At 39.0% G+C, this 24,643-nt stretch overlaps 2 protein-coding genes and 1 pseudogene across 2 annotated transcripts; 2 read left to right on the top strand and 1 right to left on the bottom strand.

The window, feature by feature from the left end:
* Positions 1-7,292: 7,292 nt before the first annotated feature.
* LOC125316632 lies at positions 7,293-9,256 on the bottom strand. The gene is made up of 2 exons (XM_048285457.1): positions 9,241-9,256; positions 7,293-7,846 (listed from the first exon to the last, which is right to left on the bottom strand). The coding sequence occupies exons 1-2, from the start codon at positions 9,254-9,256 to the stop codon at positions 7,293-7,295; spliced, it is 570 nt and encodes a 189-aa protein (XP_048141414.1).
* Positions 9,257-10,858: 1,602 nt separating this feature from the next.
* Positions 10,859-14,219, top strand: LOC115756087 (general transcription factor IIE subunit 2-like). The gene is made up of 5 exons (XM_030695764.2): positions 10,859-10,955; positions 11,421-11,747; positions 12,546-12,677; positions 12,769-12,885; positions 13,599-14,219. Exons 2-5 carry the CDS (start codon positions 11,496-11,498, stop codon positions 13,938-13,940), a joined length of 843 nt encoding a protein of 280 aa, XP_030551624.1. The 5' UTR covers positions 10,859-10,955; positions 11,421-11,495; the 3' UTR covers positions 13,941-14,219.
* Positions 10,902-24,496, top strand: LOC115756088 (annotated as a pseudogene).
* The last annotated feature ends 147 nt before the right edge of the window (positions 24,497-24,643 follow it).

Below are 24,643 nucleotides of genomic sequence, written 5' to 3'. Positions count from 1 at the left end.
AAAAAGGACTTGGGTGGGCCGCCAGTGCAAGCCTGTTCGCGGCAAAGGGGAGAAAAGGCGGGCCGAGCTTCGCCCGAGCGGGCTTGACGGGCCCGATCCGATTTTATTCCCTTTTTTTTAAAATCATTTTCTTATAATTTTTTTAGATTTATGTATTTTTATTTTCTTTTCTATTTGCAAAAGAAAAATAATAAAATATGCTTATTTAATAAGTGAGACATATTTTATTTTACAAAGAAAATAAAATACGGGACCGCTAAAATTAGGTGTCAGCAACTGCTCCTCTTGGAAGGGGAGCTCGAAGAGGTTCCCTTTCAAGACAAAATGACACCTACTTTGTCGATAAACTAACTTAACAATGCTTGGGAAAACCGCCAAAGCAACTAGCGAGACCAAAATTGAGGAGACTCACTCGGAGAATTAGCTATGGGGCTCCATTCCTCTCGATACCTGTGCATGGAAGGTTAACTCAAACAAATTGAAAATATTTACTTGGAAAATATTGGAAAAAAAGTTGAAAATATTTACTTGGAAATGTTTGTGTTGTCAATTAGGAAGAAATATACAGAACTCTTGACCTAATGCAATTATGCTAATTTAGTCCCAAACTTCGTTTATCATATATCAACTTTTATACAAGTCATTACCAAAAAAGTGGTGAACCTAATGCAATTATACTTATTTAGTCCTATTTTTTTTTCCTAATTCAATATTAAACATTTTGCATTTATGCCAATTCATTCAATTCGGTCGAAAATTGATGACATGACTCTATTGGAGCCGAAGTGGCAATTTTTAATACTATTTTCTATTATTTTTTGTTTCTTGTTTTATTTTTTTTCCTTACGTGTGTTCTTCCTTTGGCCGCGGTCGACCACCTAGAGGTGAGAGTCAACGAGGTCGACCTCGTCGGCCTCTAGTGAAGGTCGTCCCCGCTAGCCACTGGCGACAATGAGCCTTCACGTCCTTGCCATTGATCTTCGCAATCTGTGTTTGGACTCGAGCTTTATCGTGGCCTTGGTGTTGATGTCAATCTTGTCGAGCGCAAACTGCGAGAGGAGGTTGGACTTCCCGACAATGGATTCACCGATAAGCACAATTTTGAAGAGGTACTTTTCTCCCTAAGCGTCGTTCTCCATTCAATTGGGAAATGTCGGAGCTGTGGTGAAGAGTAGAGCTAGGTCGATGAGGTTTTTCGTGGTGAAGGAGGTGGACGCTCGGATTTGGGACACCATCATCCACCGGCGAGGGTTGCACCCCGAGCCCTCACCTTTGGCCGATTGTTGGAGAAAGAAGGAGTCTCGGTGACCAGCTAGAGGAAGAAGGAAAGAAAAAGAAAAAAAGAAAAAGAAAAATAATTAAAAATTCAAAAAATTCAGAATATTAATAAAAATTGTTCACATCCGTGCCGTAACGGTACGTCGGTTATTTTCGGCTAAAATTGTCCGGATGGATTGAATTGGCATAAATGCCAAAAGATTTAGAAGTGAATTGACATAATTGCAATATGTTTATAATTTTTTTGGTAATTTTTTCTAAGTTCTATTATGCACATCATTAATTGATGTACTTAACAGATTATAATTGGACATTCGAATAATTCAACTTGTGCAAGGCACGATGAATATGTGACAAACCACTTAATATATGGAGTTATTTCAAATTAATCTTGGTACACTTAGCATTTCTCAATAAAACTATCTTCCGGAATACCAAATTTTGTCCCGTTAGTCACTATGGACATTTGACTTTTATTTCATGGCACAATTTTGTTTGACTGTCCTTGTCCACATATATATCAATATATCTCGATTCCACGAGCGGATAGATTGTTCTAGAAAATCCGACCCCATTCGTATAAACAAGTCCCCGGTAATGATGTGTTGTAATGGAAACATTAGGCGTTGAAATGAAAAATGTTCACCGATGACAAAACGTGACAACATTTTCTTAGAGATCTAAACAAACTAAATGATTATCCGGGTGACCCGCAACAGATGGCCGAATCTAACTTTATGAAATACTAGACACGTGCCTTCATTTACACGGAACCAAAAAAGCCCACCTTATTTTAACTTTTATAGCACAATGATTGAAGCATGCAAGCAAAATTTTCTATAAAGAGCCCCATTTATCTTCAATCCCCCCAACCCAAAAAAAGAAAAAAAAATGTGCCTCACCCTCCTCTCGGTCCATCTAGCCCTCTTCTTCACACCCTCCCGCTCTGTCATCTTCAACATCCGCAATGACGCGCCCTACCATGTTGGGGCGGCCATCACCCCGCCACCCCGGCCAGGGCGAGACGTGGATCCTCGACATTCACCCTAATGTCTCGAAGGGCCGAATTTGGGGCCGGATGCACTGCTAGTTCGATAGGGGTGACCGGGCAAGTGCTAGGCCCGGGCGATCGCGGGCGTCGTCCAGTGTGAAGAACCGGGCGCTCCTCCCCCCCCGTGCCTCCTACGCCTTGACCGAGTACGTGTTGTACCGGCACGCGTTGGGCGTCTACCTCTCCCTAGAACACGGGTTCAACATTCGTATCAAATTTAGCCCTACCCGGTGGATACGGATGTGCAAAACGCTTGAGTGCACGGGCGACATCATAGAGGAGTGCCCCCGATGTCCTAAGCACCCTGGCGGGTGCAACGACCCATGCACGGTGATCTAGACCGAGGAGTAGTATTGTTGCCGCAAGAGCGTATGTGGTGCGCCGGATTACACGGAGTATTTCAAGGAGGAGTGCCCCATGTAAGCTGTGATTAATATCCTTATGCAGCAACCCAATTAATCACGTTTAGATACACGAATCATAGATACATAAAGTGAAAGAATTCACGCACCTTGTTTCGGATCCATCGTTCTTGATGCAGAATTGCGACAATCCGTTGCTCAAGAGCTTCTCCTCTATGAACTCCCTTTAACACCGGCTTCAATGAGACGGCCCCTCACGTATCGTTTCTGACGACTCTTGATGTGAGATTATGCGGACATTAGGGTTTAGAGGAGAGACTTGAGCTCTATTTATAGAGATTGAAACCTTATCCTCTCATTATGGATAAAGCTTATCTCGGCCCATACTTATCCAGTCCCATATCAAATTTGAATTAGGAAATCTTTTATCTATCTTTATTAGATCAATTTATATTTACAATAACAATTAATAAAGCCCACATTGAATATTAAAAAATATATTCTAACATTCTCCCACTTGGACTAGATTAATTGAAATTGTACTGTATATGCGCATCTTTATATTGGTCTAGAGATAATTCACAATAGTCAATCCGATCTCATAAATTTTTAAGTACCGAATCACAGCGATAGAACGTATCGAAGACACAGAGCCATCCATAATCACTAATGCTCTTAACTTTACCGATATGGATTTGATATGGTAGTATGACAAACGGATAACATCTCAAAAATAAAGACACCTTATATGTTATCCTATTTGTTAGTCACAATTCTCTTACTTTATGTGTCACGAAACCCGATGTGTCATAAGAGAGCATCCTTATGGTTCCAACGAACTCACATATATATTATCTTTATAGTTAACTATACTTTATGTGTAATAAGACATATGCACACAACCAAAAATAAATGCCCTAGCCATTACTCAAGGTTTACACAATACCTTGAGATTTTAACATATATGCATTTAATAACACATTCATAAATACTCAATTGAATGTAAAAGAATCAATACATATCAAAATCGTTACTAAAAGTAACATAATACAAATGCAAACTTTATTAGAGCAAAAATAAAAAGCTCACAATAAATAATGGCATCCCACGATGCTTCTAAGCCCATGCTAATAATATGTCGTTCAAATACGTAAGGGCGTGACCTTTAGTCGGTGGATCAACAATCATAACATCCGTAGTAATATACTCTATTGTAACGTCACCATTCTGCACGGATTCCTTTATAGTCAAAAACTTGACCTCCATATGCTTAGACCCCTTGAGACCTCTGTTGTTGTTAATGAACAACATTGCAGAGTTATTGTCACAATACAACCGTATGGGTCTATCAACAAAATCAAATACGGTCAACTTCCTAATGAGATTCCGGAGCCAAATAGCTTGAGTAGCAACTGAAAAGCATGCTATAAACTCCACTTGCATAGTAGATGATGATACTGTTTTCTGTTTCTCACTTTTCCATGAAAATGCACCACTTGCTAGCATAAAGAAGTACCTCGTTGTCGACTTCTTATCATCCCGACAACCAGCATAATCTAAATCTGAATACCCTATTAGCTGCAAGTTTTGAACATATCTATAAATTAACATATAGTCTCCGGTCCTCTTTACGTACCTCAAAACCTTCTTGGCAGCAACCCGGTGATGGTGTCCTGGATTTGACCGATATCTACCTAAAAGTCATGTTACAAAAGCAATGTCTGGTCTAGTACAAACCTGTGCATACATGATACTACTAAGTGCATTAGCATAAGGTACATTCTTCATCTGTGCTTTCTCAATATCTGAATGAGGACATTGTGAAAGACTCAATTTATCACCTTTGTAGACAGGAGCAATTCTTGGTTTGCACTGTTGCATATTGAATCTCTCCAAAATACTATCAATATATGCCCTTTGAGATAAGCCTAATGTGCGACGAGAACGATCCCTATGGATCTCAATTCCAAGGACAAAACACGCTTCTCCAAGATCCTTCATATCAAAGTTCCGTGACAACATTCTCTTTATCTCATGCGGTAATTCAATGTCGCTGCTAGCAAGCAAGATGTCATCAACATAAAGAACGAGAAAAATAAACTTCCTCCTACCGACCTTGCAAGAAATACACTGATATAACTTGTTCTTAATGAGCCCAAAAGAAGTAACAACACTATGAAACTTCAAGTACCACTGTCTAGAAGCTTGCTTCAAACTATAGATGGACTTTTTCAATCTACAAACAAGATTACCTGTATCATCTACTGTAAAACCTTCAGGTTGTGCCATATAAACCCGTTTATCAAGGTCTCCATTCAGAAAAGCAGTTTTAACGTCCATTTGGTAAAGCTCCATATCAAAATGAGCTACTAAAGCCATGATTACTCTAAATGAGTCTTTAGAAAAGACTAGAGAAAAAGTTGCCTCATTTACTCCTTTAGCTACTAATTTGGCTTTAAATTTTTCAATTTTTCATGTGGAGTCTTTCTTGGTTTTAAACACCCATTTACAACCAACGGGTTTATATCCTTCAAGTAATTCAACAAGCTCCCAAACACCATTGCATTTCATGGACAACATCTCATCTTTCATTGCATCTAACCATAAATCAGATCGAGGACAAGAAATAGCTTCTGCATAAGTCACCGGATCAACAACACAACTAATATCATAATCCCGCTCACCTAAATAAACTATGTAGTCTGGTGGTATAGTTGATCGTCTTTGTCTAACGGATCTCCTTAGAGGAGCATCTTCGACCTCATTTTGTTCTTGAGAGGCTTGAGGAACTTCATCGTGAACCGCTTCAATAACGGGTTCTTGGGCCTCAACGGGTTCAGTATGTGTAGTGGGAACTTCCACAATTGTCCGTGTAGGTATAGAAAACGACATAGAAGTACTTACCGTACCGTTATCTTCAATAGTCTACGAACAATCACCTTTTTCGGCCACATCAATCTCTAGAAACTTCGCTGTCTGTGAATCCACAATTCTCTTTCCTCCATTGGGATTATAAAATCGATATCCTTTTGAATGATCTAGATAAGACACGAAATAACATCGAGTAATCTTGGAGTCCAACTTGCTCAAAGTCGGATTATATAATTTTACTTCTACAGGGCATCCCCAAACTTTCAAGTGATTCAAGCTAGGTTTCCGTCCGGTCCACAACTCAAAAGGAGTAAGAGACGCAGATTTCGTAGGAACACGATTCAAAATATAAAGCGTCGTTTTCAGAGCTTCACCCCACAAAAAACCAGGTAAATTAGTTTTGTTAATCATACATCTCATCATATCCATAAGTGTACGATTACGCCTTTCTGCTACACCGTTCTGTTCAAGACTATCGGGCATAGTAAACCGAGTCACAACCCCAGAATCCTCTAAGTACTTGACGAATGGCCCTTTAAGTCATCCAGCATTGCCATGTCATCCATAATACTCACCATCGCGGTCGGATCTAACAATTTTTATGACTTTTCCCAGTTGTTTCTCGACTTCGGTCCGGAAAATCTTGAATTTGTCAAGAGATTCAGACTTTTTCTTAATCAAGTACAGATAACCATATCGGGAATAATCATCTATAAATGTGATGAAATAAAAATTTCTACACAATATTGCTGTATAGGGTCCACTTATATTTGTATGGATGATCTCTAATAAATAAGAACTACGGATTGCGGTTTTCTTCTTTATTTTAGTCATCTTATATCTACAAGGACCTACGCATGCGTCTATATCACTTTTGAGAGTGGGCGGAATGTCCGCCTTTATTAGTCTTTCCACTCTTTTCTTAAAGATGTGACCAAGACGTTTATGCCATAATGCGTAAGACTGTTCCTTAGGTAGAGGTCTTTTAGAAACAACGTTTTCGATTGTATAAGCGACGTAGATTTCGTTGGGAGATAAACATAGTTTGTACAATCCATTGGACATAGTGCAATACCCAACTTTATTTGAATTAAAAGAAATAGAAATTGCATTGTTTGAAATCTCAAAAGAGTAACCACACATGTCCAAACTTGATACAGAAATTAAATTCCGTCTAAAGGAAGGTACATAAAATATATTCCTTAACATCAAATTAAAACCAGAATCGAGAATTAAAATGACATCTCCCACGAACTCAACGTCGCCTTTATTGTTGTTTCCTACGGCGAGCTTTGATTCTTCCTTATTTGGCTTCCTCCGGTTTATGAATCCTCGTATGGTAAACGGAACATGATTAGTTGCACCACTATCTAGCCACCACGACCAAGATGAGGCTTTTGATAGATTAGATTCACAAACCAGTGCCAAAGAATCATTACCTTTAGGCTTGCGCTTAGACAACTAATTTTTATATTTAGCGCAGTCTTTCTTTACGTGTCCTCCCTTCTTATAGAAGAAACATAGACCATCATTACCAGCTTTACCGTCCCTTTTAAAGGTCGGCTTCTTTAAACCCAAGTTGTCGGATGCATCGGCGGATGAATGAGTTTCTTTGTGAGCACAATTTTTGTGTCCCTTACCCCTTTTAACACCGGAACTAGAAACAACATACATAGCAATATATGCTTTACTTTTCTTCAGCTTAGTCTCCTCTGACACTACCCTTGCAATCAAGTCATTGATTGTCCATGGTTGATCGACGGTATTGTACTATGTTTAGATGGTGCCAAATTCAAGTGGGAGTTAAGTGCAAGATGCACAATACAAGCATCAGAGCTAGGAACATTAAGGGCTTTAAGCTTTGATTGCAGATCAACCATCCTTAAAACATAATCTCCAACACCAGCAGAACCATCATACTTCAAACTGAATAACCCTAACATATGTGTCCCAACTTCAGCATTAGGTGAGTCACGATTTCTAGCCACCAAGGCCTCCATCATTTGTCTAACAATGATGTCGGCATCAAAGCCACTTCTAAGATGTTCCCGTATGGATCGCTTCATCGACGTTAAGCAAATCCTATTACTCTTTTCCCAAGCAACAAACTGTGCTTTTTGGGCCTCTGTACTAGCATTAGTGGGAGCCGTCGGTCTATTCTCATTAAGAGCAACATGAACATCCGTTAGTTCCATACCAAACAGAAAATCCTCTCTCCACTTCTTAAAATTAGAACCGGTAAGAATCTCAATAGCTATGAAGTTGCCGTTCACGTAAAAGGTGACTGAAAAAATCGATATTTATAATAAGCATAATGTGAAAATTTACCTTGAGAGTTACATACATCATCATATAATCACCTTTGGGCAGAAGCCATTATATGCGCTTGTATACTCTCTACATTACAACGGCTATGAGAATTTATTTTATCTTCATTAGTCACCACCTTTGGGTGTATGAAATCATTTCGACCAACGAATTCTCAACCATATGCTGTACATGCAACCCTCCATGTAACAACACGCAATTACCTCATTTGGGAATATAACTATGCATTAAAGCAAGGGACATCCCAATACTTTATAAACCGTTATATATTAAATCCAATCAAGTGTGCCACTTTGGCGATCACAACCCAATTAGATTTTTCCGATATTATGATATAATCTTTATATTTCACATTAATCGTATGCATATAATTTCAGAAACTATGGGCAATTATCCACAAAATTACTTGCCGTGCTAATTCACTCAACAATACATGTTAAACTATATATATGTAATTGATAAATTATGCTCCACATATCTGTATGTGGTACTTACATGTGAGATTGCATCCGTATTTCACGAAACCATATATAAATACATTGAAATACGCCAAAAATACCCCAAACAATACACGTGTTTGGGATTCTATAGGTATTTTTCATCCATAAAAGCATCAAACATGTAAAATAAATATACTACATCGTAGAGCATGAGAATACGAGTACGTCGGTACCTGGATCACCTCAATCGGACCTGTCACGCTCCCTCACGTGCCACCCGAAGCTTCGGCGCGTGAGGCCCACGCGCCGACACGTGATTCGCACGTGTTCCGCATCTTGGCCGGTTCTGAAACAGGTCTGACCGATTTGTCCAGTCCAACCGCTCGCCTAATCGAACCGGCGAACCCAGTCGGTCTTAACCCGGTCCGACCGGTCAATGACCGATTCGATCGGGAAGTCCGAGTCAACGGTTAATCGGAGTGGATCGGGTTACGAGTCGAGTTAGGTTCCGGGTCGGGTCGGTTTTGCACCCGGACAAGTGATGTCGGTTGATGTCAGCCCCGCACATGCCGAGCACGTGCGGGGCTCGGGTTAGCGCGTGGCGCGTCCCTTGGCGCGTGGCCGCCACGCCCTCGATGGGCAGCCGCGTGTGGCGGCGCGTGCGGCAATCACCAGCGATGATTTTTATATGGTTTTGCTCGTCTCGTTGTGTAGGTTCCGAATATATAATTTTTTTTTATTTTTTGACGAAAATAAAACTTCGAAAATACACCAAAATGTAATTCGAGATTTAGAACGCGTTGGCTCTGATACCACAGGTAAGCTGCGATAAATACCCTTATGCAACAACCCAATTAATCACGTTTAGATACATGAATCACGGATACATAAAATGGAAGAATTGACGCACCTTGTTTCGGATCCATTGCTCTTGATGCGGAATTGCGACGATCCGTTGCTCAAGAGCTTCTCCTCTATGAACCCTCTTTAACACCGGCTTCAATGAGACGGCCCCTCACGTATCGTTTCTAACGACTTTTGATGTGAGGTTATGTGGACATTATGGTTTAGAGGAGGGACTTGAGCTCTATTTATAGAGATTGAAACTTTATCCTCTCATTATGGATAAAGCTTATCTTGGCCCATACTTATCCAATCCCATATCAAATTTGAATTAGGAAATCTTTTATCTATCTTTATTAGACCAATTTATATTTACAATAACAATTAATAAAGCCCATATTGAATATTAAAAAATATATTCTAACACCTCGTAGCTCATAGTCACCTTCGTGATGAACCAATCCCCTCCTTTTTTCTTGCTTCCGGGATCAATTTTAGCGTCGTGTTTTGCCCCAGCGAGTTGTCTTACTTTCCCTTGGGGATGTTTGGGAGCGCGAGCTCGGAATGAAAGGGTTTTGGCCAAACCGTGTCGCTAGGAAGCAACTCTATGAACCCTAATAAACAGTGATAGTTGAAAATAAATAGGAAGTGGAGAGACTTGAGAAGAGCAACGTCCAGCGTCGCCTAAATTTTAAAATGAGAATTAACTCGTTAATCTTATTAGCATTCGACCAATAATAATAATAATAATAATAATAATAATAATAATAATAATCGTATTAGCATGGTAAGATCAATCATACCGTATGCATACACCTTCTTAAGAAACAAAGTCAATATGTCCATGCATGGTTGAAGCTTTGAGCATGTTTAACGTGGAATTTCAAATTCGACCAAAAAAAAAAAAAGGAATTTCCAAGCAAAACTTGCCGTTATGTTAAAAGACATCTCCGGAGTTAATTCCAGTTTTCACGCGCGCACACATACACATATATATCCCAAAAACGTTCTCTCCTTATACAGTCTACGGTTCTCGGTCTATTCTTGCTAGATACTTATATTATGATTAAACTCATTTATTTAATATAACAAACTATTTCTCAACTTAGCCTATCATATATAGCTTAAGAAATGTGTTTACGACCCATTTTAAAATATATATGTTTGAAAATATTTATTATAGCTTCATACAATTCGTTTTCCTTGTGTTTGAAATTTCTGATATATAGTTTAATGTCTTCAAAATCATAATTTTATCATAGCTGATCATATGTTTTTGTCATGAGGTTTTTTTTTTTTCAATGTACATTTTTACAAAATATACTATCAGTAGTAAGCATACAAAATCATATTTAATTAATTGATTTTACTCGATAGTTAATTAGATCGATTTAAATTCTTAACGGTTCTATTATTTAACCCTTATAACGATTAAAAACATGAACATCAATATTTTAGCAATTAAAATTCTAGTTGAATGTAAATATCAGCAAACTGTGATTGGTAAATTCACTGTCATAAGATCATTTTTTGACATCATCTGACGTGTTATAATTTTTTCTATTTTTTTTTCTAGTGGCGTGATATAAAGCATTAAAATAATCAGTAATTGAAAATAAACAACTCCTGATCCCAGTGGGCTTGAGATTGGGCCTTCTTAGTCGGCCCATCTGCCGCTGCTTCCATAAATTCCAGGTCCTGAGCAAGAGCAAGAGAAGCCGATTCGGAGCCGGAAGAGAGAACCTCGTTGCTTCTCCCCGCTTCTTGATCGAGGAATCGCAGGTGCGCATCCGGCTCTCTATCTCGATTACAGCTGTGATCTGTTCTCAATTGTTCGAAATCTTCGTCGTCGGTCGTCCGCCTGCCCGCCCGTCGTGGATGTGTTTTCGCGCTCGAGTTCGCTTTCGCTCGACCTAATCGCGCAGTTTTCCGATCGATCCCTGCGACGTGGTCGTCATCGAGTGATTCCCGTAATCGCCGGTGGTTGTTGTATAAGCTCACGCGAGGGCTTCGCTCGATTGGTCAACCGATGATGCTAAGGTTGAAGGCGGATTTACGCGGTTGCTTTTCCAGAAGATGTGAAGCTTGCTGATTTCATTGTTGTTTGTGCTTCTCTTAGTGATTTAATTGGTTGTCTCTTCAGTGGAAAATATTCGGGCTGAGCTTGCGCGATCTTGCTCGTCGTGCTAGCTTGAATTGTTCTCGCTATGAGTCATTTGTTGCTGACTTACGCATTTCGGCCCACAGGTTCATTCGCTCTGAACATTGAATTTGGGAGAAATCGGCGCACGTTGAACGGGATTGACTACTTATTGGATAACCATGGCATTACAAGAGCAGTTGAATAAGTTCAAGAAGCAGCAGGAGAAGTGTCAATCCACTCTTAGCAGTATCACGGCCAGGCCAGGCACGAGGACGCCAGCGAAGCACGTGCCTCCACCTCCTGCTGGTGCACGAGCTCCATTGCCTGCTGTCAAGTTCTCAGATGACACAGAAAGACTTAAGTATATTAGTAGTATACGCAAAGCACCTGTAGGTGCTCAGATGAAGCGTGTCATCGACCTGTTGTTTGAGGTAATCTAAATCTCTCTCTCTCGCTGTACAGACTCAAGTTTGGTCAAATTCTAATGATAGATTTTTCTTTTATCACCCTTCTAATGGCTACTAATGATTAGTGACACGTATAGCAAACTGAATAAGTTTTGGAACAGTTGGCTTGGCTTTGCAATTGACTTATCGGTGTAGGGTAAGATGCATGATGGGGATTTGTCATTAGTTGGATTTAGATGTCCATTAATCATTGAATTGCAGAATTGGTTGAATCTCCCTCAAATGTCGTGTGATGGTATGTACTAATTGATTGATGAATGCGGCTTTACAACAAGGTTGATGATTTTTCTGGAGCAGTGAATTTTCTCAGCATGGTAGAGGAATTAGGCGAAGTCTTAGTGATTCCGAAGTCGATCAACAGCCATGGGCAAATTGAGCACCTTTCCTGAGTGCTATCTCATTGAATAGATGCGGTATTCCAAAGTTGTCTTGGTTTAATGTTGGAATAATTGAGAAGCAGCTTTGCACCTGCTGTGCATGCTTCCATATGTTTTGAGTCTTGACCTTTTAAATCAGATTGCATTTACTGCACCAGAAGTCCGTGGTACCCATCAGTGGCATCAATCTCTCTCATCTAATTCTCTATTTGTTGTTCTGTTTCTTGTTGATTTGTTTTGTGCTCTTCATGTCTTTCCTTGTTGTATCCCATCTCCCTCCATTATTACTCTCCAAGTTGGGTAGAACATTACCAATCGATCTTAGATCTGAGACCTATTACATATTATCTGAACGGCCTTCATTAATTGAAATAAATGTTTCCAGACAAGACGGGCATTTACACCAGAGCAGATAAATGAAGCATGTTATGTCGATATGCTTTCCAATAAAGCTGTCTTTGACAGTTTGGCAAATAACCCGAAAGTATACTATGATGGCCAGCGGTTTTCTTACAAGGTACACTTTCTTGGGAAGCTCCTCTGTTGTATAAATATACACTGTGCTTTCTTGAGGTGATAGTTTGGTTTTGGTTTTTCAATTGCTCTAGTCAAAGCATGATGTGAAGGACAAAAACCAGTTACTGAAGTTGATAAGAAGCTACACGGAGGGCATTGCTGTCATTGACCTTAAGGATGCATACCCAACTGTGATGGAGGACTTACAGGTATCTCTACTTGCTGATCGCGTTCTCCTTGCCTGACTGTGGCTCAGGTCTGGTTTTCCTCTTTTAATTAAACAACTAAGATAAAAGGCACCTGAAGTTAGTTCGCTAGGCTAGCACCACAATGGCTTTCTCTTAAAGGGGCTTAAAATATGTTCTCGGGAGTACTGTGTAGTCTTTATAGCTTGTTACTTGATTGTTGCTGGGGTTTATGATTCATTTTTTTGCATTTCCTGTAATGTTCTATGTTTACAGGGTAATATATTGAAATGACTGCTGAATGAATGTTGGAGTTCCTGCCATGCCATTTGTGCCGTCTGAAATTGACTGGGTAGATGTTCTCGTTTACTATTGGACCCAATAACACATATGCGCTTATTACATCAGAACACAACCAGAAAATCAGTGAGATAAATGTTTCATGCTTTACCTAAATCTCCTATTGTTATTGGAATAGGTAATGTCTTCGGTTTTCAGCAATATTGGTATCATGAGGAGGTTCTTATCATAATCTGAATTAATGTGTTGGGTCTCTATTGTCTTTCAGTTTTAGTTTGTGCATAAATTGTAGGTGGGACGTCCACTAGTTAAGCGTTTAGTATACAGTGAGGCTTAAAAAGTATATGATTTTCATTTTTGTGTTGGGTTGGGAATGACAAATGGAGTTCTTTGTTATGCATCTTGCTTATTAAGGCATATGTACCAAAAAAATACAGGCCTTGAAAGCTGCTGGTCAAGTGTGGCTCCTATCGAACTTTGACTCTCAGGAGGATATTGCCTACCCGAATGATCCCAAAGTGCCAATAAAAGTAGATGATGATTTGAAGCAACTCTTTCGGAGTATCGAGTTACCCCGGGACATGATCGACATCGAGAAGGATCTCCAGAAAAATGGCATGAAACCATCTACAAACACGACGCAGAGAAGGCTTGCAGCCCAAATCCATGGGATTTCGCAGAAGCCCAAGCTCAAGAAGAAGAAGCACGAGATCAGCAAGAGGACGAAGCTCACCAACGTTCATCTTCCAGAACTGTTCGAGAATCTCAGAAGTTCCTGAAGGACGGAGATGCAGAAGCTGTCCTCACCAAACAAATACGTGTGGACTGAATGGACGATGATCTTTTTCCCCTTGTATCTCCGATATTGTTGTCCTTACCGTGTGCCTGTTTTGGATCATTGATCTCGACCGTAATCTGAAGTATACAGTCGCAGAGTTCTGAAAGTCAGATTCATCCAAGTTCAATGGAGGTTAAGAACTAGTATTGGAAAGCTCTTCAACCCAATTAGATCAGCAAAAGACCAGTGACAAATACATCAGCGGCATCTGTCACCTAAACACCTTTTGCTTCTTCCGATTCCTGATGAATAAGTGATGGGTTGGTATACACGATTACCTAAACACCTGTAGCTTCTTGTGATAGTCCTGTTCTCTGCATCATTAGCATCGACAGTCTAGTTTCCCAAAATCTTCGTTTGACTCAAGTTCGGTTCACACTCCACGGTGACTTCATCTTGCAAATTGTATGACGTAAGGGACATTCCCATCCCATCTCTCATTATTGCTCAGAGACTTGAATCCCAGCCATTTTGAAGACTTTTAAAAAAATTGGAGAACTTTGGCTTTCGGACGGTTTTCTAAATGCTTGCCACCATTTGTAGAATCTGAAAATATCGAGATCCTCTTCATGTCTCACCATTTAACATAAATCGGTTAGCAGCGACTCCATATAGAAAATATTTTGCATATTAATTATTGAACCTAAGTTGCGATTTAGTTGGACTTGAGAGAGTTCGAATTAGGTTAATTAGTTAATTGATTTAGTAATCCGTTAGCCTAAAAAGCGAAATTTTGGTTACGATAGAGCTTAGCTTAGGGGGTGAGAGGTTCTAGGGTTAGGCTGGTTCAGCCCTAGAACCTAGAATCGACCTTCCTAATGTGGTCCAATTTCAGGTTCTAGGGAACTAGCCGATTCGTTCTTTTTTCTTTTCATTTTTTGATTCCGTGAAAGAACAAACTTGCTCTCTTAAAGTACATATCCATCAACACACAATATTTAGAACTGCGATACTTAGCAACAAAACGGCGAGAAGTAAAACACCTATAAGAGCCAAACAAAAATCTAAAGCAATAGACTTATCCTACTCATCCCTTAGTTAAGCAAAATGAAAGCTAAAGCAACAACAGAAATCTTTACATGCCAAAAGCAACAACACATAAAAGATGAACACGTAAAATAAAATAAACAACAAAAATTTCAAAACAAGTAAACGTGAGTCATAATTCAAAACGGTTTGATGTCTGGAAAAGCATATTATAGGGGTAAAAGCATATTATAGGGGTTATATGTTTAAAATAATTCTTTTATCTATAGTACTTCTAAAAAATGATTTAATAGTTATCACATGAAAAATTGTAGTTTATCAAGTATGATTAAACGATACTTAGTTAGTGTAACATTCCTAGATAAACACACTCGAGATGTTGTCCGCTTTCGCTTGTTCCATATCGAGCCTCACAATTCACCCATCCTCTAACTTGAGCATGCTTAACTTGGAATACCAAATTTGACAAAAAAAAGAAACTTGAAATTATAAAGTAAAACTTAATGTTGCGTCAAAAGGTGTTGCGGTGAGTTGATTCCAGTTTTCACACACATACACAAATATATCCCAGAATCGATTTCCTTTATTCAGTACATAGTTTGGTTCATTCTTGCTAGACCCGTCAAACGAGTGGGTCGGGATTTAGGTTAGGTCATAAATGATCCAACCTAGATAGAAGCATTTGACCCGTTTATGACCAATTTATAGTAATGCAAATCTAATCTCATACTCGACACAATCTATTTTCCTAAAGCACTTCTATAATTACTCCCATCTAGAAAAACTCATACCCAAAAAGAGGTGAGAGTGCAGAGTGAATGCGAGATCGGGTAAGAGCAAGAGAGAAAGATGAGATAATCATAAAGGTAAGTTGGGTTTAAGTAAGTTGTAAACCTATATACGACCCATTTAATACTCATATTATGATTAAACTCATTTATTTAATTTAGCTAATCCATATATGAACTCATCCCATTATATATGAGTTAAGAAATATGTTTACGACTAATTTTGACAAGTCTAATTCCTGTCCCTTTTGCCATCTTAGAGATCTACCAAGAGTCACTTCTTCTCCAAGTCCTCATGCCCCGGCAATCACTCCTTGCCCTAGCCGGACCGAGTCGTTACAGTTAGATTTGGTTTTTATACAATATCGATTTAAGTGTCCTATTATTTATCTATTATAATGAATAAAAACATGGAAGCCAATATTTTTATGATTCTTATAATACTTGAGTGTAAGTATTCATTAAAACGATGTGAATTTTGACAATTGTAAGATCACTCCTGAAACACAACAAGAACACAAAAGCTATTTCTAGTTACAGAGGATAGCCATTCTTCTATGGGTCAGGGAACAACTGTTCTGGATTTGCATTATTGAACCAAATGAAGGAAATATTGTTCTATGAAGAGTAATCGGGGAAAAGAAGAGTTACCATTGTCAATGATATATGTTTTAATTGCTAATTAGACGTCTATTGCCACGCATTGCGCGGAATAGCAATAAAAAAAAAAAAAGACAATTTCAGATTTCAATAATATCTAATAATATTATGCTTCAATATCTTATTACATTAATCCATTCTTTCTAGGATTACGTTTGGTCATCCGGATTTCTAGTTAGGATAGGAGTAGATATGATAGGATAAGAAATATAAGGATTTGATCATATCCTGTTTCCCGTTTGGTGAACTACATATTTAATCAGATACATTTGTATTGTATCATATCCTATCCATTATTTGGTAGAAGCTGGATATCAATATACTTAAATTGCTGGGGACTGTGAATTTGTGGGTGCACACTTATAGATGCGCTCAAAGGTTCTCTTTAAATGGTCCTGAGCAATTCAACACCCATCATTTATACAATTTCTCATTGAAACTGTTCGACTCAATCTTCGATCATTCTTAGGGAAAATATGGGAAATTACATAACTGGCTGTCAATGCAAGCAGCGTGATTAAGTTTGCAGCGGTTCCAATGACCATGTACATCAGCAAAGGGAGGGACCAATATGTGATGGAACTGTTCAATTGCAAAGTAGAGGCATTTGAAGCCATAACCTCTCAAGAGTTTGTTTGGTTTCTAGCAAATCGAAGCATATAAGGAACTAACCTGGTAGACATCATAGGCCGAGTTCAAGATGAAAAAGGGTGCGATGACGTTGTGGGAAAAAGCACTACAAAAGGATGAGTAAAAGTTAGGGGCATAACACATCAAAGTTTTGAGTTAGGTAGTCAGCCGTGAAGAAACCATACCAGATAGGCGAACATGTCGGTGATTGGGAGCATGTGACATTGAGAATCAACAATTTCACTGGTGAGCGATGGGTGATCTATTTCTCACAGCACAGTAGTGGAACTTGGGTGAATGCTTCAGAGCTGGAGCTCCAGAGCAGGAACAGATTTGTGGCCTATGCTTCCTGGAACGATCATGCTTCGTACCAGGCCGGGGCTAGTTTTGCAGGGCAGTGGAGGAATCAGGATCAGGAACGACACTGCCAAGAGCAAAATGGTCATGGAGACGAGAGTTGCGTACTTACTAATTGCAGCTGACTATTGAGCGCATCTATAAGTTCACCTTCTTTAACTCCACATCTATGTTAGTTTCTACAAGTTCACCTGCTTTAACTCCACATCTATGTCAGTTTCAAGGTTGGATGTCTATGCCATGAAATACTTGCCTGAAAATTGCCTGTCGCTATCGCTAGAGAGGTGACCTGCCACCGCCGCCACCGGAGAGGCGGCCTGCCACAACCGAAATGGTGGTTTGCCATCGGAAAGGTGACTGAGTGTGACGGAGAGGCGGATGGGGCGTGGCGAGAGGGGTTGGTTTGAGCTATGGATAAAAGAAATCATATCCGACTCTATCCCACTTCCCTTTTTAGGATTATTTTATCCCCCTATATCCCCCTTTGTCCTCTCTTTGTCTTGTCCTGGACAACTATCAAATACAGGATATGATAAAAAAAAGATCATATCCTGAGGTTTTTTATCCCGACGACAAAACGCGGCTAGGAGTTAAGAAACAACTTTTCTTGATTTGCAGTGTTGATCCAATGAAGGAATAATTTTTCAATTAGGAGTAACCTGGAAAAAGAAGAACTATTTTCCGGTCATGGTGAATTCAAATCTTAGTGAAAGTAAATTTCTTCGACCTTTGCAACAAACCTTTTTCTTCATTATTATCATTACTTGAAGACTTAAATGCCTTAACTTATGAAAAATAGAATTTCTTTTTATTTTTAACCCTTAATGTTAATAAAATTAACTTTTCATGCATTTCAATTTTTTTGGCCAAAAGATTTGGCTGATCAATTGGTTTCCTGTAGCATATCATAATGTGAACTCTGCCATCACCAAACGAAAATTTTGGTGATGCAAGTTCACTTTGTAGGCGAGTCAAAACATGCACATATTATGCTTACAGATTAAACTATATTAGATATAAGGTGTGTTTGGTAACATTCCTATTTCTCTATTTTTCTATTATTTTGTTCTTCGGAACATAAAATAATAGAAATCTGTTTGTGTAGGTAAGTTAATTTTTCTACTTCCCGAAATAAATCGGTGATTAGCAAATAAATTTGGAACAAAAGTAAGAAGTAAAAAAATTTACCTTTTTTTTTTTTCCTGAAAATAGAAAGAGAAATGAGCTCAGCGTAACTTGACTCGACCCGCATATACCCAAGTTGTTAGATCAGGTCGGGTCTGTCCCGATCGCATATACCTAAGTTGTTAGGTCAGGTTGGGTCCCCCCCCTCTCCTCTCTCTCTCTCTCTCTCTCCATCCAGAAGACTATTATATTTTTGGCTTCCTTAATATACTTATCATCAAAATAATATACCAAATCAAAACAACCGATCTTATTTCTTTTTAGTTCTTATGTTAAGATATTTCATTTAGCACTCCTCGGATAACGCATTGAAAAATTCATATGCAATATGAAAGAATTGACCACAACATAAAGAACATTTAAATTCGTATTCGAATACTTTATATCTATCTATGTGAATTATGTTAATAGTGGACTTTCATTAAGTCATATTTTTTTGTTTACCGGAGGTGGGTGTGGTGGGAGTCGACAAGAAGGACAGAGTACATTATCAATCTTTGGGTTGAATCTTTAAATATTATCTCTTTATCAATTATAGTATTTTTTTTTTTTAGAAGTTTGGGAACGCTAGTGAAAAGCTAAGAAATAATAATAATTAAAAAAAAAACCAAAACCCAGCCCAAATCGGCCCGACTTGACTTGAACAGTCAAACTACCCGAAATCATTTACTCATAACTCAGCCTGAACGGAAAAACCCCGGAAAATTTCGGGTTAGGTCGAGCAGGACCGACTAGGATACTTTTGACACTCATATTAAGCTTGGTGGTACGCAATAGTCCATAAATATATATGCAATTGATCTCTTTCGAAAATTTCCTTTCTCTCTCTCGATTTCTTTTACTCCTCAACTAGCTGAGCACGCAGGAATCCATACAAATTGCTTTCTTTTGCGATGCCACCCAAACCTTAATTTGAAGGATAATGGGTCTGAGCAAATTTTTCGTCACCACGGGGCTTATGTGCTGTTAATCCAATTAAACTCAAAGGCCATTCATCAGCCGCCGGTCCAATTAGATGTGAATGTAAATGCAATCAGAAATTCAGTGCACATGAAACTACACTAAAATGATTTGAATGTTTTCGGTTCGAGACTGAAGTTGGCCTCTAACTTTTATGCAGATTTTTCTAAATGAATTAGCTAAAATTTAAGTGTCAACATGCCACCTGCGTTGACTTGATAATTTTAAAATATATTTTTTAAACATTTTGTTAGAATTATTTATTTATTGCTTTTCTTTTTGTTTCTTTTTCTTTTTCCTTTCTCCTTTTTCTTCGACCAGTCGCGAGATCGTCGAGTTACTAATATATGTTGAATGTGACGCTAGAATTAGGTTGCAATGTTTTTTTTGGCGGGTCGTTTTCTTTTGAAAAGAAAATACTTCTATACAAAATAAGTTATTATTAGTTAATACATTACAAAATCGTATTTTACTGGTTTATTTTAATCGGTACTTTATTAGAAAAATCGAAATTTTAACGGGTTTATTATTTGTCCCTTATAACCATTAAAAATATGAAAACCACCCAATTTTAACAATTACAGTTCTACTTGAATGTAAGTATTAGTGAACTAGGAATTTATATATTCACTGTCGAATCTTGATTTTTTCGTAAAACAAGCGCACCTCAACTAAGGGATAATTGTTCAGTTAAGGGAAAAATTTGGGAAAAGAAGATATATTATTCCGAATTCTAACGTGTTATAAATTTTCTATATTTTTGAGTGGCACGATAAAAAAAAAAGGTATTAGAATAATCAAGTTTTGTTAATGATAAAGTACACATAAACGGATATAAATAACTCCTGATCTCTCTCGCTCCGCCTCTCGTCTCTCTCTCGCTCTCGCACAACGACGACAACTTGCCTTGCCTGAGTCGCCTCGCCGCCTCTCTTTCCGTCAAGGTTAGCATCCTCGCTCACTCTTGATTTGTTCGAGGTGTGAGATAATGAATCGGCTGGGTTTTGGTCTGATTCTTGTGGGTTTCGTGTGGATGTTTTGGGTTGGGATTGTAGGATTCTGGAGGATTTTTAGTGCGATGCGGTGTGGGGTTGGTTCTGTTTTGTTTGGCTTCCCTGTATATCTGTTTTGTTTGGGTAGAACCCCTGTTTGCTTCTATTTCATTAGAATACTATGAAATTTGTGCCCCATTAGCCTGCAACTCTGTTTTGTGTTTTCGATTATTCTTTTGGTTGTTTCATCTTCCTTTGAGCGATCTGACCGGAAGCAGTTGAATCACTTCCTGACTGCATTTGAATTATTCCTTCCCTTACTATGAGTTGATGAACCTCATAACATGATAAAGCATGTCTTTGAGGAGCTTCATTGACGTTGTACCATATCATTCTTTTATCCTGAGCTAGTTGATGAGAAATTGGGTGTTTCTGTTGATGAAAAAGAAAAGGGTCTGCGTGTTTCTGGGTTTTGACAATCGATTTTTTTTCGGCTCTTGATTTTTTGAATCCCGAAGGATGTCTTTTTTTTTTCCTGATTGATTGTTCTTTGTTTGTGGAATCATAAATATGATATTTTTATCATGTGTATATAAAAATATACATTTGATATATAATGTGCCCCAACTTGTCAGAATTCTCTATTTTTTGAAAAATCACGTGTCGCGTGTCGGTGCTACATGGTTGGCCACCGCGAGAACCCATTTGGAGCTGGAAAAGAAAAACCCCGTTGCTTCTCCCGCTTCTTGATCGAGGAATTGCTCGTGTGTATCTGGCTCTCTATCTCCATTACAGCTATAATCTGTTCTCAAGTTTTCGAAATTGTCGTTGGTCATCCGTCCGTCCTGGATGTGCGTTCGCTTTCATGCAGTTCTTCGATGGATCCCTGCGATATGGTGATCGAGTGATTCTTATAATTGCGGGTGGTTGTTGTCTAAGTTGCCTTGAGGGCTTCGCTCGATTAGTCAACCGATGATGCTAAGGTAGAAGGAGGATTCATGTGGTTGCTTTTCCAGAAGATGTGGACTTTGCCGATTTCATTGTTGTTGTGCTTCTTTTAGTGATTTAACTGGCTATCTCTTCAATGGAAAATATTTGGGCTGAGCTTGCACTATCTTTGGTTGTCGTGCTAGCTTGATTGTTCTCACTGTGAGTCATTTGTTGCTGACTTTCACATTTCTCCACAGGTTCATTTACTGCTGATCATTGGATTTCGGAGAGATTCGCACACATTGAAACGGGATTGACTACCTTTTAGATAACCATGGCATTACAAGAGCAGTTGAATAAATCCAAGAAACAGCAGCAGAAGTGTCAGTCCACTCTTAGCAGTATCTTGGCTAGGGCAGGAAGCACAAGGACTCCAGCAAAGCCCACGCCTACGCCTCCTGCTGGTGCACGAGCTGCATCGCCTGCTGTCAAGTTCTCAGATGATGCATAAAGACTTAAGTGTATTAGTGGTATACGCAATGCACCTGTAGGAGCTCAGATGAAGCGTGTCATCGACCTGTTGTTTGAGGTAATCTAAATCTCTCTCCCTGTGCAGGCGCACGCATTTGTATGTGTACTCAAGTTTTGTCCTATTCTAACGATAGGGTTGTCTTTTATCACCCTTCTAATGGCTACTAATGATTATTGAAACGTATAACAAATCGAAAAAGTTTTGGAACAGTTGGCTTGGCTCTGCAATTGATTTACTTGTCATTAATCAGAGTTAGAGGTCCATTAATCATTGAATGGGAGAATTGGTTGAATCTCCCTCAAATGTTTTGTGATAGTATGTATTAATTGATTGTTGAATGGGGCTTTACAATAAGGTTAATGATTTTTCTGGATCAGTGAAATTTATCAGATGATAGAGGATTTAGGCGAATTCGTAGTGATTCCAGAGTCAAACAACAGCCATGGGCAAACTGAGCACCTTGCTTGAGTGCTATTTGATTGAATGGAGGCAGTCTTCCAAAGTTGTCTTGGTTTAATAATGGAATAATTGACAAGCAGCTTTGCCACCTGCTGCGCATACTTCCAGATGTTTTGAGTGTTGACTTCCAAATTAGATTGCATTTATTGCACCAGAAATACCTGGCACCCATCAATGTCATCAATCTCTCTCATCTAATTCTCTATATGCTGTTCTGTTGCTTGTTAATTTTTTTTTTTTAATGCTGCCCGCCCCCTTCATGTCTTTCCTTGTTGTATAACATCTCCCTCCATAATTACTCTTTGAGGTGGCTAAAACATTACCAATCGATGTTTAGATCTGAGACGTAGTACATATTACCTGAACGGTCTCCATTAATTGGGATGAATGTTTCCAGAAAAGGCTGGCATTTACACCAGAGCAGATAAACGAAGAATGTTTTGTCGATATGCTTTCCAATAAAGCTGTCTTTGACAGTTTGGCAAATAACCTGAAAGTACACTATGATGGCCAGCGGTTTTCTTACAAGGTACACTTTCTTGGGAAGCTCCTCTGTTGTATAAATATATACCGTGCTTTCTTGAGGTGATAGTTTGGTTTTGGTTTTTGAATTGCTTCAGTCAAAGCATGATGTGAAGGACAAGAATCAGTTATTGAAGTTGATAAGAAGCTACACAGAGGGCATTGCTGTCATTGACCTTAAGGATGCTTACCCAACTGTGATGGAGAACTTACAGGTATATCTACTTGCTGATCGCGTTCTCCTTGCCTCATTGTGACTCGAGTCTGGTTTTCCTCTTTTTAATTAAACGACTAAGATAAAAGGCAGCTGAAGTTAGTTTGCTAGGCTAGCACCACAATGGCTTTCTCTTAAAGGGGCTTAAAATATGTTCTTGAGAATACCGTGTAGTCTTTATAGCTTGTTACTTGATTGTTGCTGGGTTTATGATTCATTTTTTTTTTAATTTCCTGTAGTGTTCTATGTTTACAGGGTAATACATTGAAATGACGGATGAATGAATGTTGGAGTTCCTGCCATGCCATTTGTGCCGTCTGAAATTGATTGGGTAGATGTTCTAGTTGACTATTGGACCCAATAACACATATGCGCTTACTACATCAGAACACAACCAGAAAATCAGTGAGATAAATGTTTCATGCTTTACCTAAATCTCGTATTGTCATTGGAATAGTTAATGTCTTTGTTTTTAGCAATATTGGTATCATGGGGAGGTTCTTATCATAATCTGAATTAATGTGTTAGGTCTCGATTGTCTTTTCATTTTAGTTTCTACGGAAATTGTAGTTGGGACGTTAAGGCTTTAGTATATAGTGAAAAAGCATATGATTTTTCGTTTCTGTGTTGGTTTGGGGATGATAAATGGAGCTCTTTGTTATGCGTCTTGATTTCTAAGGCATATATAGAAAAATATACAGGCCTTGAAAGCTGCTGGTGAAGTATGGCTCCTATCGAACTTCGACTCTCAGGAGGATATTGCCTATGCGAATCATCCCAAAGTGCTCATAAAAGTAGATGACGATCTGAAGCAACTCTTTCGGAGTTTCGAATTACCCCATCGAGAAGGATCTCGAGAAAAATGGCATGAAACCATCGACAAACACAGTCGCAGAGAAGGCTCCCGGCCCAAATCCATGGGATTTCACAGAAGCCCAAGCTCAAGAAGAAGAAGAAGCACGAGGTCAGCAAGAGGACGCGAAGCTCACCAACGTTCATCTTCCAGAACCGTTCTCGAGAATCTGAGAGGTTCCTGAAGGACGGAGACGCCAGAAGCTGTCGTCAACAAACAAATACCCGAGGGACTGCATGGACAGTCTTAAGTTTCCCAACATTCTCGTTTGACTAAAGTTCGGTTCACAAGCCACTGCGAGTTTCATCTTACAAATTGTACATGTGAGGGACATTCCCATCTCTCATTATTGCTCAGGGACTTGAAACACAACTACTTTGAAGAATTCAAAGAAGTGGAGATCTTTGGCTTTGGGATAGTTCTCTAAATCCTTGCCACCATTTATTTCTGAATTTGAAAATATCGAGGTCCTGTCCATGTTCTTCCGGTCCCCGTCGTTCCGATTCCGGGTTCCTAAGTAATTTACGAGATGCGCGAGAAACAGAAATATCGCAATTCGAAAGGGTAAAGACCGA

This window comes from Rhodamnia argentea, chromosome 9 (genome assembly GCF_020921035.1).
Source record: "Rhodamnia argentea isolate NSW1041297 chromosome 9, ASM2092103v1, whole genome shotgun sequence".
Classification (NCBI taxonomy): domain Eukaryota; kingdom Viridiplantae; phylum Streptophyta; class Magnoliopsida; order Myrtales; family Myrtaceae; genus Rhodamnia; species Rhodamnia argentea.
The sequence above is the reverse complement of the archived record's forward strand: the minus strand, read 5'-3'. Positions and strand labels throughout refer to the sequence as shown.